General features: G+C 39.8%; 2 protein-coding genes across 2 annotated transcripts in view; one reads left to right on the top strand and one right to left on the bottom strand.

Moving 5' to 3' along the window:
- Window positions 1-1,718: 1,718 nt before the first annotated feature.
- gtf2f2b (general transcription factor IIF, polypeptide 2b) overlaps window positions 1,719-17,253 on the top strand; it is a 17,127-nt gene continuing 1,592 nt past the window's right edge. The window contains exons 1-7 of the mRNA XM_016450844.1: window positions 1,719-1,939; window positions 2,918-2,991; window positions 3,075-3,093; window positions 3,258-3,399; window positions 16,023-16,104; window positions 16,188-16,287; window positions 16,669-16,812. Coding sequence (XP_016306330.1) covers window positions 1,871-1,939; window positions 2,918-2,991; window positions 3,075-3,093; window positions 3,258-3,399; window positions 16,023-16,104; window positions 16,188-16,287; window positions 16,669-16,812 — 630 coding nt within the window. The 5' untranslated portion in view covers window positions 1,719-1,870. The remainder of the gene's footprint in view (window positions 1,940-2,917; window positions 2,992-3,074; window positions 3,094-3,257; window positions 3,400-16,022; window positions 16,105-16,187; window positions 16,288-16,668; window positions 16,813-17,253) is intronic.
- kctd4 (potassium channel tetramerization domain containing 4) lies at window positions 9,017-10,302 on the bottom strand. Its single transcript, XM_016450843.1, has one exon. The coding sequence runs from the start codon at window positions 10,193-10,195 to the stop codon at window positions 9,419-9,421; it is 777 nt and encodes a 258-aa protein (XP_016306329.1). The 5' UTR covers window positions 10,196-10,302; the 3' UTR covers window positions 9,017-9,418.

Below are 17,253 nucleotides of genomic sequence, written 5' to 3'. Positions count from 1 at the left end.
CGCAATGCTCATTTTCCTGTCTATTTCTGTGAAGCTGTTTTTGAAACAATGTGTATTAAATAAAGCACCATAAATGTAACTGGACTTGTTTTGATTAGTCTTTTTCTACATGAAACCACTTATGCAGCACCTGAAGAGTCAGCTGTTAATACAACTGCATTATGAGGTTAAGAGGAAAGCTTAGCTGACTGTACAGAATTAAACAACGCATCATGGTAAGGGCATTCATCTCTCATCTGCAAAATCATCATAACTGTTTGACCTGGACCTCCTTCTTGTCTCTATGAGGAAATGCAACTGTTTTAAAGTAGTTTCACATATTTCTTCAAGAACTTTAAAGACAAAGCATCCTATACACACAAGACCACTGACATAAATCCAGAACAGAATGCTATTCACTTGTTTGAGGCCCAGGAAGCTGTGTCTAAAAGAAGTCTCAAACAACAGGCCGTTTAAGCTGGAAGCAAAACAAGCAAATAAAGCAATTATGAAAACGATCATCTAAGTAACTTCTTAACTGCATGGAAAGTTACTGATAAATGTGCACATACTAAAGCAGGTTTTACAAGTTTACTAACTTGAGCCGGTTTATTTATAGGACACGTGAATAGGCAAGGTAAGTGATTAGAGGCATTAAATGACATTATCCATTTTTGCTCGCAAACTTGATAAATTCCTCTCTTGTAAGGCCTGCTGGGTAACATGGCAGGATATTCAAACATGTTTTTCTTTGTATCATTTATTCACCTTGTTTCATTCACAACTTCACTTGTAATGATGTTAAAATGTCGAGTCTGCAAACGAACGCAGCTTGTTGCAGAATCCTCCACCTCATGATATGATGTCCTTGACAGTGACAGCAAGGACGGCGCTCCCTTCATTTCAGCACTCTGTAATATTATGTGAATAATCTTCGCAAAGCTACTTGTTCAGAAAAGGTTTGAATTCACATGAAATATGAACATGTGGTGAAAGGAAAGCAGTTTGGTCTATGAAAGATGTACTTTGTGTAAACCATCTCAGTCAAACGTGAAACCAGATAGATTTTAGAGCCTCTTTGACCATCGGGTGAAATAATTATATAACTTTGGATGGGGCTTTAAGCTTTTCTTCAGTTTATTTATAGACTATTTTATCTAACTATTATTAGTATAAATAAACTTTTTTTTGATAGATTGAAGTGATATGAGGTAATACAAATCTAGTCCCTATTAACACTTCACTTGCACATTTGAATGGTCTTATAAATGCTAAATTCAGTTTAGCTGTGTTGATCTCAGGCCTTTGGAAACAGGCCCTAGTTTTGAGGACTGTGGAAACAAAAGAGGGTCGAACAGCTTCATCTAGTGGCGGCTTCTTGAGATTGTCTTTCATAGTTGAAATCATAACAGCTTGGATTTAGCCATTCAGGAAAGTTTAGATTTCTGCTGAATTAATGATGTAGTATAGGTATAATCCAGAGTAGCTTTGTCAGTGAGGATGAATATCAGAATGTGAATGTTTTTGCGATTTTGTGGTTATCACAAAAACGTAGGCCAATAGCATATTGCTTGCTTGGAAAACTCAAACAGAGTTAAATGAGTCCAAATGTGTTTTAATACATTTAAATTTTGATTTCAATAATAAAAAAATATAAAAAATCCTACTCAAAAACGTATCTTCATACATGCAAAGCAAATCTAATTTCTTCACATGGCCACTAGATGGGGGTAAATAGATATAAAAGTCTCTCCGATGAACAACAGGTTCATCATGAGCTAAATTGTTCATGTTGACTACATATAGTGCGATTTGCCTTTCAATAACCAAGCGCATATTTACTGTAGTTCAGTAAAAGCTTTTTGTGTTCTTTAAACAAAGCCCTCCAGTCATGTCAGACAAAGGCCAAGACGTCGATTTAACTAGAGCCAAACAAAACACCGGAGTCTGGCTGGTGAAGGTTGGTGGTTTATCAGTCAGCATTGGTGCTGGTCCTTTAAACAAACTAGTCTGGAGAATTAAACTATGGAGGTAAAATATCTCTCTGTACAGTTGATGTGAATGATAGAGGGTGTTTAATTTTGTGCTACAAAAGTACTCAAGTTAATTGGAAATCTACAACGTATCCAGTGCTCTGTTGTTGTTAAAACCTGCCCCAATATCGAACCTAGTAGCTAGTATAAGTGAGATGTAAACCGCAAGATTAAAAGGAAACATGATCATCAGTTAAAGCTTTAAATGTAGCTTAAAAAAAAAAAGTTATACCCCCCCCCCATTTACTTCCATTTGATTTTACGCAATTCAGTTAAAAAAGGTAAATGAACAGGAAACATTTTAATTAAAAATAGAAAGCAAGTTGGAAAAACATTGACCAAATACATAAAACCTAGGTTATCAGTATTGTTTTTTTTTCTTTTTCCCCCAAAATTATGTTTTGTAAATTCTTTACACAGATTTAAACAGTGATTTGACCACTGTAGCTCTTGTCTAATTGTATAAATCAATGGTGGTACAACTTGGATCTCCTTTATCTCAAATTGGGAGAAATTTTAAACAGACATGTGATGATGATCAGAAAGATGGACCCAATCTGTATCCAAGGACCAGAATCATTGAGGCTTTGGGGTCTTTAAAATTATTATTATTTTTTATCTTCTTCGCTAAGGCTAGTAAGTAACCAGCTAGCAACAACCCAGAAAAAAACCATAGAAACATTCTAAGAACCACCTTAGCAACTGCACAGCAATGCCATGGCAACCTCACACAATATGTATCATCACGTTTACACTCACATTTGCTTCAGAAAATGTAAACATACGTTTGAATTATGGAAATATGAAATTATCCAGTTATACTCAGACAAATATGAGCAGTGTACTTTTTTTAGGAAACCAACAGGGACCAATAACTAAATGTAGTCTTATTCACTTTTCCTTAGGTCCCCAAATATCTTTCTCAGCAGTGGGCAAAAGCATCTGGGCGAGGAGAAGTGGGCAAACTTAAAATTGGGAAGTATGATCTAATTTTAAACCTCATTCGAAATTGACATTTTTGTATGAAATCTTTCCACTCATACCTTTTAATCTCTCTTCTAGAGCTCAAGGGAAGACGGCAGTAAGTTTTATTCATGTTTTTAAAGACCTGCACTATTTGCTCCTCATCTTTTATTAAGATGTCAGTGCGGATTTGCTTAATTACTATGATCTGACCCTGGGCTGTGGAGAGGGAGCGTGTGATGTGCTATTGCTTATGTAGAGGCTGATTGATGGTTTCCTCAGGTGTCTTTCAGTCTGAACGAGGAGCTGACCGTGGTGCAGTGCTCTGGGGAGAAGGTTTCGTCAGTGTGCTCCCCGAGAGAACATCCCTTCACCATGCAGACGGTGGGCGGCCAGACCCTCGCTGTCTTTACAGAGACCTCAGGTGAGTGTTACCATGCTCTCTGGCACTGGGAACAGCAACTGGTGTAAGGAACGGCGTCACCTCAACATAAACAGTTAAGTTGTTAGTCTGTCATTATTTATATGCCGGTACATCAGCCAGCCCAAATAATCAGATGATATTTGGCTATTTTGAGATGATCAGCATCAGTCAATAACTCTGCCTGCTTGGCTAATCAACAGAATTAATCATTCCATCTAGTGTTAGTCCCGTAAGCTAAAAACAGCCTTTTATAAAAACAGCCAGGTTTATTGTGTATATACTGGTGTTGTACTGTCTTCTTGTTCTCTAGGTATTGATATAAGCACCAGTATTGGGAAGGTTACATTGTAAATGTTACAGATTACAGATTACAAGTAACCCTATTTAAAACTGTTAATTGGTAGCGTAACTATTTCAATTACTTAATGTTTTCAATGTTAATCATTTTAAAACATTTAAAGCAGGCAGGGTTAACCTTACAGTAGCACTCAACACTGATTATTGTCAGACTTTCAAAATCCCTTGAATTAAGATTATATTAATTTAAGTTTAAAGCGCAACCTCTACAAAATCAGACTTTAGCACAGACTTTAGAGTTTAAACAGATTTAAAGTCATTAAGATATAGTTTAATTGCTAAGATACTGTTTTTGAAATCAAATCTTTGCATAGGAAACAGGAAACACTGGCATCTAACAATGCTTTGGAACAAACTGTTAATCTTAAAAAAATAAAGCATTTACACAAACCCAAATAGGAAATAAAATGGTTATCAAATAAGCATGTGTCCTATTCTGTGTCCTAAACTCCTGAAACATTGTTGTCTAATAGTTTAGAGCAGCTGATGAAATTTGGGAAAGAAATGCATTAAATCTATATGCGTGTGAAAATATTCAGATGTAACCCCCTTTGTAATCGTTAACATTTTCATAAGTAACTGTAATTTAATTATACATTTTTTCTCAGTAACTGTAACAGATTACGGTTACATTTATTTTGTAATTAAATTATGCAACTCTGTTACATGTAACTAGTTACTCCCCAACACTGACCAGCACAGTACCGTTCAAAAGTTTATGAAAGAAATTAATACTTTTATTCAGCAAGGACACGTTTAAAAGTGACAACAAAGGCATCTATAATGTAATAAATAATTTCTATTTCAGATAAATGCTGTTCTTTGAACTTTCTATTCAACCCTTTCTATTGATTGTAACAAAGAATTCAAGTTGTTTAAAAAAAATATTAGCAGCAAAACTGTTTTCAACATTGAAAATAATAATAAATGTTTCTTGTGCAGCAAATCAGCATAATATAATGATTTTGAAGGATCATGTGACACTGAAGACTGGAGTAATGATGCTGAAAATTCAGCTTTGCATCACAAGAATAAATTACATTTTAAAATACATTATAAATTGTAATACAATTTCACAATATTACTGTTTGATTAATATTGTTTGATCAATTTTACAGTTTTGTATTATTATTATTTAGCTGGTACTTTATCATGCCATGCATGCAGCATTTTATTTTTTATTTTGGACAGACAAATTGCTTGATGCTGTAATCACTGTACATTGTATAAACTAGCGTTCATCAAGGGTCGTTCTCTTTACCATTGCATAATGAAAGTTTTTTTTAATACAGATTGAAGATTGCAGCTTTACAGTGCAGCTTATATTCACAGCATAATAATTGCAGCCTTACTGGAAATCGCACAAGGCTAAGTGTGGAATTGCAATCATTGTGTTGTGCGCTTTTGTTCACTTATGAATTTTTTTTTCCAGTTGTCTGCTTAGCACTCACAAGCCCCAGGTATTGATTAAGTGGTTGCTAAGCAACAGGTTGGCCACAGAATTTGGCCATGAATAGAGGCTCTACTTGTTACAGTTAAAAGCTTTTTCTGGGGGTGGAAGGGTAACAGTGTCTTTTTCTCAGTAAGTTATGAATTGAAATGGTTCAGGGTATGAAAAGCTCTCTATTGGCTAATGCAAAGCATAAACACTCTTCTTTGGTATTAGTTTCTTTTTTAGTATTTAAGAGGACATGGAGGGCTATTTGAGGGATGGAGGTCACACATCATGGTGCAGGCAGAGAGCAGAAAGACCAGGTTTTTGAATTCTCTGTCAAAAAAGGCCAAAACAAAACCTCCGCAATGAGGGTGTGCGTGCTTAGTGATTGCTTTGAACTGCATTTGTTTTAATGGCCTATATTAGTGACCCTAGGTGTAATGCATGTGATTCAGACCGGACACGTGTGCTTGGCTTCATGATTGCACATTATCGGGTGTAGGTTATCATTTTGTAAATAGGATTTTTTTATTATTATATAAGCTATCATTTTGAGAGAAAGACTTCTGTAAAAGCTTTTCAGAGATTTTCGCGTGTTTTTTTGTGAGCGATCGGTGTGTCAGAGAGCAGCAGCGTATGGACCAGGTGCCGCCAGGTGTGGAGGAGCTGCTGAGACTTTGATAAGCTGTCAGGGTCGAACATTTTTTCCTACTTAAGTCCTTCACAACGATAGGTTGAGGAGGCAGCTTGACTTGATTGACATGGCCGCTTAAAGCCTGTTGCCAGGTTAAAGTCAGACTCGAAAAGTTGGACACTTATGCTCACATGTGTGCTACTCTTGTAAAAAGGCACATTCTTTGCGCACATTTCCATCAGCGACTTGAAATAGAGATGCCACATTTCAGCTTGCAATAAAGAGTCACGTGACTGGGGGTTGGATGTTGGGGGTTGAGAAGGTAGTTTTTCCAGGCATGTAAGCATGCTGTAAGCATGTTTAGTGCATTCAGCTGGCATTCAGATGTGTGACAGATGTTTTATTTTAAAGGGATAGTTCACCCAAAAATGAAAATTCTGTCATCATTTACTCACCCTCATGTCGTTCCAAACCTGTATGAGTTGCAACAGTTGGTGGTTGCCATTGACTTCCATAGTATTTTTTCCCCCTACTATGGAAGTCAATGGCAACCACCAACTGTTTGATTACCAGCAATCTTCAAAATATCTTCTTTTATGTTCAACATAAGAAAGCAACTCATACAGGTTTGGAACGACATGAGGGTGAGTAAATGATGACAGAATTTTCATTTTTGGGTGAACTATCCCTTTAAAGGGTTCATGACACGAGTTATCAAATTTGCCTTGATCTTTTGGCATTTAAGAGGTCTTTGTTCCATTAAAACATCCTGCAAGTTTTATAGCTTAAAACGTCCTCCTCATTATATACAAAAAAGCATTTATTTCATTAAGCTCAAAAAACGGTTTGTTTTGGATCCGAGGTGCAATGTGACGTCACCTGAGCACAAACATTTGCATAAACACACCTCCAGAGCAAAACATCAACGAATAGTCATCTTCTCACCATAGGCCCCGCCCACTGGCGTTCAGCCGCTTAATGGCTGACACTTGATAACGCTAAATGCGAGTGTCGCGTCAAAAGCAAATAGAAACTACAATCACTGGCACTATCTTGTCTACACTGGATACAGTATACAGATGCACATTAGCTTTCTGACAAAGTCCAAAAACTCAAGTCTGTCGTCAATAGAGGAAAAGAACATTCGCTTTGACGCGTTTGTTTTAAACAGCTTGTTCGCGTCTTTGTACAGATATCAGAAGGTTCCCAGCATAACGAATAAGTGGATAGTTTATTTTTAATGGCACCCCGGATCGTGTCAGGGGATTGATTGGAGCATTTTGTTTTGTAAACAAGGCACAGTGTCATGGAGAGTTCACAAAGAAACATTTGTTGAAAGATGAAGCGGAACTAGATCTGACTGCAGCTGCATCACAAACCGTAAGTAAATGATTTCATAATGCTTTGTCTGGAAGTGACCGTTTTATTTTGATCATGTCGTCAAAACACTCAAATGCAATAGTGAAGGGGCTTGATACTGTTTCCTATGCAATGACGTTAGCCAATCATAACAGTGGCGGATTACTGATAAGCCTTAAAGGACCCGCCCCTTAAAACAGGTAATTTTAGAGAGAGGGTCAGAATGAGGGTTGAAAATAATAATTTTACCACATATTTATTTGTTGTTTTGTTTAAAAAATATTTAATAACATTATAAAGAACATCATAAATAAAAATCCGTGCAGAAAAATGTACAGAATATTTGGTTTGGTTTAATAAAAACTTGTTGAATATCAGAAGTTAGCATGAAAATATGCAGGCTTTGTTTCTTGCATTTTTCTTCTTCCAACTCTTTATGAAACTTTGATTTGTTGTAGTCATGCTCTTCTTCTACAGATGGCCTTGACTGTTGGCCATTTCATTGCCCATTGTTCTAACATGGTGGTATGCCTCTATTCATACTCACACTTTGAAAAGTACATTAGCAGGAATTTTATTCTTCGGTCTCGCTCCGTTTTCTCTCCGTGCGGTTGAGAAATTGGTCTCTTAAAGGCATATGAGTCCTTGAAGTCACATGTTCACCTGACCATTAATTTTGATCAAATTGAGAGGGAGCCATTAGTCATGCCTCCTTGGGAGCACATGATTAGAATCTTTGGCTTCTTTTTTGTTATGTAGGAGTCTCATTTGCCTGGCAACAATTGGATGTGAGACTAATCCATGAATATTTCAGCTGTTAATGGATTTCTTCCATGTGAAATAAATGCTCCCGCTTACCAGCACCCTCCCGCAGGTCTCCAGTCCCCTGCTGGCAGCGGTTTAGAAACACATCAGCCGGTGACGACGGCTAATAAGCCCTGCTGTGTCTCATCAAATATGAATGACTGATATCTGCAATTAAAAAGAACCCTGTTTTGATGTCCACACGACAAACCATGGAGATGGAAGGTGTTTCATTTTTTTTTCCCATGTCAAAAATGTGCTTTAGACTCATTTTAGTGGGAGATTGCATGAGAGTGCATGACAGATTTGATGGAAACAGATGGATACTAGTGTGTGGAGATGTCGGCTAATCCAAAGTGAGTGTAACCATATGTCTGCCTTTGCCTTTCTTTGAAACGGCCGACTTATACTGTAACTGTCGAGCAGAGCTGTTTTTTTTAGAATTACTCTGCGCTCTTGACTGCGCTCTGAATGTTTTGTTGCAAAATTCACAGTGTGCTTGATCTATTTTGAACTTGATATTTTCCCACGGTAGCTGAGCTCCTGGCTCTGACTAATGTTCCTGCACTTTAAATACATTTTTTTAGGTTGACAAGATTTTTTTTGTTTGTTACTGAGCTAAATGAGCGTGTCTAGTTTTCTGGTAATACATCAGATGTCGTTTATGAATCAGTGCACACATGCAAGAATATCTGTGGTAGATGTATGTATGCCACGTGCTCGAAAAATGATCAAACCCATTCGAATTTGGATCAATGCTGGAGGAAATTTAATTTTAGGTCACATTTTGCTGCATATAATATTGCAAACTTACAATTTAGTAGAGAGTATCTCCCTTACAAGCCGACTCCACAGCAAATAAGAAAAAAATAAATGTAGCTCTATTTATACAGCCCACCGTACATTCCACAGTTCACAGACGAAACCATATGCAGTGTTTGTCAGTGTAGATTGTCACCTAGAAGATGATCCACAGTCTCATTTAGAAACATTTCAACAGTGTTTTGAATAAATTATAATGTGGCTTCATTGTGCAAAACATTCACAGACTCCAAATTACAACCTGTTGTTCACTACATGTGTTCACATTACCAGAAATCACAAAACTTGCTCACAAATGTAATGATCATTGCACTCAGCCTTTAGATTCCACAGTACTCTGCAATTCAGATTCATTATCATCACCATCTACACTACAAACTGTTGCTCTTCATCTGTAAACAGAAGACGACTACAAACACAAACCAAACAAAACCCCACAGCACAGTACACATCATCTCTCTCTCGTTTCTCAAGGCTGTCCGTCGGAGTGTTTCACGTAGAAGCAGTTAGCGTAGAGTATTCCAGAACAGGTTTTCGGTTGAGGACGCTGGTGTTTGTTGATGCAGGATGGTTTTACAGCAGGTCATGTGGTGACAGTTCTGCTTGGGTCACTTGACAAAATGCAGAGCCTCGCACTGAACCACTGATCCACGGCTGCTGTCTAGGCTGGTGAGCAGGCGAAAGCCTCCTTTGAGAGCGAGCATCACCATCTCCAGCTTCAGACACTCGAGTGTACACAAAAACGTGCTGTCCTGCTTCAGCACAAGCCGAGAGCCCTGCTCCGACTTGATGAAATGCCGGAACTGGATGATGTTGGATGACACCTCGAACTCTTCGGGAAAGCCGTCCAAGCGGCTCTTGGAGATCTGCACCAGGCGGTTCTTCACCTTCTCGATGAAGCTGTTGTCGCTGCAGTAGACCTTCAGACCCTGCGAGCGCTCGTGGCTGTCCGTCACCTCCAGGAAGGCGGGCTCGTGCTGCATAGCCTGCTGCTGCTCCCAGTCCTGCAGGGCTTGGGCCAGCTCACTCAGCCGGTAGAAGTCGGCCTCGCGTCGGAGCAGCTCGGCTTCCTTGAAGTCGTCGGGCAGCACCAGCTCGCCCAGGCGCAAGAAGTTCAAAACGTGCCGGAAGATAGGACCGTCGCGGTCGATGAAGGTGTTGCCCATGGAGTCCACATGCACCACGGGCTTCTTCCCCGTGACAATCTCTTCCAGCAGAGAGCCGGGATGCTTGGCCAGGGTGTGGCGCTGCGCGGCATACAGGTAGCCCCCCACGTTGATGGTGATGGTGCCAGAGGAAGGTTTCTTGAAGCTCTTGCTGGGCTGCAGCAAGTCCGGATTGATCTGTCTCAGTTCACTCTCCATCCTTCTGAGATTCCATTCCATGCCGTGCCTCACACCCAGCCTGGTGGAGTGTGTAGGGAGCGTGCGCGTGAGCAAGCGGGTGGATAAATGGGAGCGCAGCTGAGCGGCGCTGGCATGGAGCGCTGGAGCTGTGTGCGCTGCCAACGGTGTCTGAGCCTTTCACAGCCACGCAAACGCACACATATATGCGTGCGCGCAGGCACTCGCAGTGGGAGGAGGGGTGTTAAGGATGGGCTGTACTGCGTCAGCGGTGTGGGCTCGGAAAGAGCGAGTGTTTTGCTTGGTGCCCTCCGATCTAAAGGCTGCATTTAATCACCTTTCCACTTCAGCGCCGCTCTGGCTCGGCAATTAGCGTCGCTGCCCTCTGATGAAAGGACTCCTCGGTTGGGTGGTGGCACGTGAACTCACCGAGAGGGCCGAATCACAGGGATCCCACATAATGAACTCCCTCCAATGAGAGCGAGATGTTAATGCTTTGGCGTCTATCGTGTTAAGTCGTTGCTTTGGAAAGCCGTCTGTGTGATGTGCCGACAACTGCCGGCTTTATGGCCAAACGAGAGCCGTATTGAGTAGTGTAGGTGTAGTTATGTAAATTATTTGCTAGTCTTCATATCAAAAGGGATGAATGCATTGAAGCCTTCTCGCTCTCTTTGAGTGGCTTTAAGGTACTCGCCATGACCCAGTTGTCGGCAGAGCCGAGAAGGAGCCTTTGATAAGGAAGCCTACGTCTTCACTTGAAGTCATGGGGACTGAGCCCGTAATTGGCCCCAAGCTGTCTTTAAGGGTGTTGTACATGCAACCAAGACGTACGGTGCTGTTTCATCATATAAACCACCCAGGGTTAAGAATCCAGAATCGATATTCTTAATATAATCCTTGTTAAACCTGGGCTGCCGGTAATCAAGAGCCTGAGTGTGAGTCGGAGTCTGATGCCCTTAAACAGCAGCAGAATCGCTGTGACATTTTTCTCAGTGATTTCACTAACCGATGACAGCCTGTCAGTCATTCTTGAATGACAGCACCTCTATGGTAGCCCCAGGACAGAGGATGGACCCTTCTGAGACCATTTTTGTTGCGTGTACATCATCAGCAGCTGAGACGGGGTAGAGACTAATTCACTGTTTGAGTGCTGGGGTTGATTTGGCTTTACATATTCATCAGATGGATTAAATTGGATGTTTTCACATATACTTCTCACTTTTTCACTGAAGGAATATTTAAAAATATCGCATTTACATTTTGGAAGCAAATTTGTCCTTGCTTCTGTCATATGTACTATGGCAGCTGGTATTTTGATTGATTAAATCCCTTGAGTTTTACTTGCTATTGATGAGTTTTGAACAATGGCACAGTCTATGGGTTGTCAAATCATTATAGCTAACTAGATCTCTGGATTAGTTAATGTCACAAGCCTTTTTTTTTTTTTTTGTTGTAAAAACAGTACAAGATTGTATTCAATTGTTTAAAGCAAGACAACCCAGGTGAAAAAAAAAATTAACAGACATAAAAAAAACAACTGATATAACCATTACTCACAAGTTGATTGATTGTATTAAGAATTGCAAACATTTTTGTATTACAATTTTTCTGAAATGTTATGTTTGAATATGCAAATGAAGCATTATCTAATTAAATATGTGATAATTTGAATATATTTGAAAGACAGAAATCTGAACGTTGGGTAAAGCCAGGTTCAAAATTGCTTCATTTTGTTGACATATTATACAAAGGGGCTTTCAGTGTCTCTTTTTATCGCTCCATAAAATACTGTCAACAGCCAGAAAACAATTTCACCACAGTTTTAGAAATAAAATGTTGCATAAAATCAGGCACGTTATATATGAAAAAACTCCTCTGTAAAAACCAGATTATACAGTAAATAGGAATAAAACTGTAAAGTTTGGTGCTACTGAAGTGGAGCATTTAATGAAATTATTTGTATTCTGTTAGTAATCTACAGATGCAAATAGATAGATAGATAGAAAGTGTAACAAAATAAACATTTAAATGTGTATTTTGGATGTTTTCTCTCCACTAGTCTGAAAGAAGATATGCTGTGGAAGCCGAATAATCCAAAATCTCAAAATTGAAAAAACATTGTTTTTGCCTGTAGTGTCTTGGATTTGTGATGTCACAAACGGTACGTCTGTGCAACCCTGTGCCACTTTCCTCATTACTTTTTTTAAACCGTGCCCAGGGCCGGATTTACCTCTTTTCGTGACATAGGCAAAACTATTTTTTGGGCCCCCCTTCCCTATTAATATAATAGGCCTAATATTACCACCCAAGCAAACAAAAATATTTCTTAATCAGTGGAAACCGTTACAGTGTTTTCTATCGCAATAAGTGCTTGCGTTCAGTCAATAAAAATTGTAGTTGATTGTAGTTCTTAATTTGTTTGAGAACTGAGAAAGACCATTCCATATAGGCGCGGCGACGTGGCCACATAACCACTTCGGGAGTGCATTATTTCTCTAATAATTTTAACGGCCTGGAGTCACAATCACACATCAATTGTTCAGATGATTTGTTTCAAGACATTTGACATGTTTCCGTCCTGAAATCTCGTGTGTGTCGAACTAGCTAATTTTTTACGCACCTCATCCCAAACTTTCCGTTGCAAATTCCAAAACGTAATTTTAGAGCTAATAACAGAGGCTTGAGCCATTGATATGCAGGCTAACACAGTTATTAATGCAGTCTAACGCAGTAATTAGAGAGAGAGAGAGAGAGAGAGAGATTAAGCGCGTGTGAATACTTGCGTCTGTGCGTCTCTCAGCAGCAGCGTCTACAAATAGTGAATCTTTAAGTTGAACTGCTTCAAGAACCTCGCTACTGAGAAATGTCATGTAGCTTTTCAGCTGCGAAACTATTTTATTGATAAATTCGCGGGACAGCCGCAGCACTGACAAGTTTCTGTCCACGTCTCCGCATGTGTGCGCAAGTGCATGTCTGTGTGTACGTCTGTGAGAGAGAACAGGAGAAAGAAAGCGTGATTTCTGTACATAAAAAAGGTTGAAGACATGGAAATAGTTTGTCATTTTTACCCTATTGTTTGTTATATTTATTTGCTCAATGTCTTCTGGGGTTTTAATTCTTTTACTGTTGTAGATACCCCATAGTATAACAAAAATATTATATATCTCTTCATTATGTTTGGGCCCCCCTGAACGAGCAAGCATAGGCACGTGCCTAGAATGCCTATGCGTAAATCCGGCCCTGACTGTGCCACCCATGCACATAGCCATCTGATTACAGATGCAGTGACAGTTTATTATGGTCATATATGACTGATTATAGTTGTTATAGGCGATGGCTCGGTCATGGTTTAATCATCATGTGATTACTGGGTTTATTCATCTGCATTTAAATTGCAAACAGGGTTAGTTGGTGGTTTCAGTCGTGGTATTGAAGGTGGGAGAGAGCGCTGTACATTCACTCCCCCCACATACAATCCCTGTCGGTAGGAGACTCGAACCCACAACCTTTGGGTTACGAGTCCGACTCTCTAACCATTAGGCCACGACTTCCCCGAGGTTGATACTCTGTCAGCTAATAAAAAATCTTAATTGAAAAGCATAAATTAAATGCAGCGGTCTCATAAAATGCAGTGTGCAATACTAGACGCTTTTGGAAATGATCAAAATCAACAGGCCTCACAACAGGGTGAGCGCTGAGTTTAAGAGACCTTGAGGCGCTGAAAAGGTTTCTTTCTTTGCCGTTGTGCGCTGATGAAGAGACTGTGGGGATTGAAGCTCTGCCTGGAGGTGGGTGTGTGTGAGTGAGTGGAGGTAGAGAGGCTGTGTCCTGCTGAGGGCTGGGGATGTTATTGCACTCGTCTCTGAGGAAGTCAAACTGGTGGGATCTTGTGAGGAGGTGGAAGGCCGACCCCCATAACCTCGCTATCATCTCAGCATCGGATCTGCTGCCCACCATCAGTTTGAGAAACTCGCGCCACCCCCAAACACAGTCCTACTCCATTCAGAGCCAGCATTAATGCATCTCCGGCTGATTTAAATACGAATCCTGTGTGGAAACACTTATGTAACGTTACCGGCCTCGTAAGATGCGCGAGTCACGTGACGCTCGGGGAGGGACGGTGCAGCTGCCCACCATCAGTTTGAGAAACGCGCGCCACCCCCAAACACAGTCCTACTCCATTCAGAGCCAGCATTAATGCATCACCGTCAGCTCGGGGAGGGACGGTGCAGAGGAGATGCGAACCTCGAGGTCTCGGTTTGCCCTGACCCCTCTTCATAGCCTCCGGGTAATTGCGAGGAAAATGGATGCTTTGTTGAAGTTGTGAAACACAAGTGGGCGTTTTTATGGAGTTACTCCAACAAGTGCTCTAACACTCATCTGGCAATAATTGCCAATAATTGTGCGCATTAGTGCCGCTCTGATGGATTTTGTGAGTGAAATATTTCTGCCCTTTTAAAAGGCCTCTGGGACAATAACCACAAGGTATTACAGGCACCGCGGTACAATTAATACAATCAACAGAAGCAAGCTAAACCATTAGGCCGACTTCATGACGCGGCATCAAACGAGAGCGGCGCAGCACAATGCCGTTCCGCAGGAGGGAGGCTCATCGGGGTTTGATTAAAATCATCACTCATGGCTGGTTGACCATACAAGAGTCAAGCACTTCAGAATAGCGCCATAAAAACCACCGGGTTGAATCACAATATTTCAATTGTCACCTTGAAAGAGGGGTTTCGTGCCAACGCTTTATTAGAGAGTGCTTGCTTGTTGAAGTATGTTAATGTTTTAGTACAATGCGAAACCATTAGTTGCTTGCAAAATTCAGATATTTTTAATTAGGTTTGCTTATACTTTGTGTGAGTGTGTAATACATGACACATGGTGTTTGAACATGGCTGCGCAATGTTAAATGAATAGTTCACCTAAAATTTAAATTTTCTGAAAATGTACTCCCACTCAGGCCATCCAAGATGTAGATGAGTTTATTCTTCAGAACAGATTTGGAGAAATTTAGCATTACATCACTTGCTCGCCAGTGGATCCTCTGCAGTGAATGGGTGCTGTCAGAATGAGAGTCATAAACAGCTGATAAAAACATCACAATCATCCACAAGGAAAACGCATTACTCCAGAATATCAGTTAATGTCTTGTGAAGCCAAAAGCTGTGTGTTTTAATAAGCAAATCCATCAAGGCGTTTTAACTTTAAATGGGTGCTTTTTGTCCATAATCCATAATAATGCTTTCTCCATTGAAAAAGTCCATCCTCTGTTTTCCTCTCACATCAAAATCCACAGGCATATTTGTTTGGAACTATTTTGAACTGTTTTCATTAGTAAACATTGCTTGATCTCTGCATATTTCTGTCCTGATTCAGACGAGATGATATTATGAATATTAGAATATTATGGATTGAGGACTCGTATTTTAGCCGGAAGCAACTGTTTAAAGTTATAAATCTGATTATGGATTTATTACAAACACACAACTTTTCACTTCACAAGATGTTAATTGATGGACTGGAGTTGTGTGGATTATTGTGATGTTTTTATCAGCTGTTTGGACTCTCATTCTGACGGCACCCATTCACTGCAGAGGATCCACTGGTGAGCAAGTGATGTAATGCTTAATTTCTCCAAATCTGTTCTGATGAGGAAACAAACTCATCTACATCTTGGATTGTCTTGGGAGGGTGAGTACATTTTCATAAAATTTTAATTTTAGATTAAACTATTACTTTTGAAAAGGGAATAATTCACCAAGAAATGAATGATAATACCTTACCTAGTGTGTAAATAATGATAGATTATTAGATTATGTCCCATCTCGGAAATGTATAAAGCAGAATGTCTTTTGTTTTTAAGACAAGCTGGCTCTTGAAGGCATGGTTGTGCAGCGAGCTGAGTGTAGACCTGCAGTCAGTGAGAGCTACATGAAACTAAAGAAGTAAGTCAAAACTTGATCACAATACTTCAATCTTGTCAAAGGCATTTGATCTGACCTTCTAGAGATGTGTGCTTTATTCACAGGCTCCAGATTGAAGAATCCACCAAACCTCTTCGTTTTTCCCAGAAGCTTGAGAAAGCTGTCACAACAAATTACAAACCTGTGTCCAACCACAGCCATAACGTAAGTGTGTGTGTACCTGTTTTTCTATTCTGGTGGGGACTTAAACCTGAATACACACAGACTCATGGGGACTCGTGTCACGGTGGGGACCTAAATTGAGGTCCCCACGGGTAAACAAGTTTATAAATCACACAGAATAAAGTTTTTTGAAAATCTAAAACTGCTCAAAGTTTCCTGTAAGGGGTAGGTTTAGGTGTAGGGTTGGTGTAGGGCAATAGAAAATACAGTTTGTACAGTAGAAAAACCATTATGCCTATGGAGAGTCCCCACAAGGATAGCAAACCAGACGTGTGTGTGTGTGTGTGTGAGAGAGAGAGAGAGAGGGATATAATAATGTGAGCAAATGAATGAATGCTCTGGTTTGCTTATGCTTCTGTTCAGGTGGAATATGAGAAGAGAAAGAAAGAGGAAGGCAAGCGTGCAAGAGCTGACAAGCAGAAGGTTCTGGAAATGCTCTTCTCTGCCTTTGAGAAACACCAGTACTACAACATCAGAGACCTGGTGGACATTACGAAGCAACCGGTGGTAAGTTGTCCAGCTCAAGGCAGTTGAACGTGAAAACACTGTGCCATTATATAAACGAGAGCTTGTGCCTCCCCTCATGAAAAAAAGTACACTTTAGTACACTTTTAAAAAGAGTACTTGTGTAACACTTCAGTATAAGGACCAGTTCTCACTATTAACTGGTTGCTTATTAGCAAGCACTTTATTAATATATTGGCTGTTTATTAGTGCTTATAAAGCATATATTCCACATGACCATATTCTAGATCCCTAATCCTAAACTTAACAACTACCTCACTAACTATTAATAAGCATAAAATTAGGAGTTTGAGGCAAAAGTCATAGTTAATGGTTTGTTAATGGCGAGAACTTAAAATAAATTGTGACCGTTATTTGTAATTAAATGAATGTGTATTATAGTTTGTTTATATTAAAGGGGTCATATGATGCGATTTCAAGTTT

The sequence above is a fragment of the Sinocyclocheilus anshuiensis genome, unplaced genomic scaffold, assembly GCF_001515605.1.
Source record: "Sinocyclocheilus anshuiensis isolate Anshui unplaced genomic scaffold, SAMN03320099.WGS_v1.1 scaffold507, whole genome shotgun sequence".
Classification (NCBI taxonomy): domain Eukaryota; kingdom Metazoa; phylum Chordata; class Actinopteri; order Cypriniformes; family Cyprinidae; genus Sinocyclocheilus; species Sinocyclocheilus anshuiensis.
This window is presented reverse-complemented; position numbering and strand designations above follow the sequence as displayed.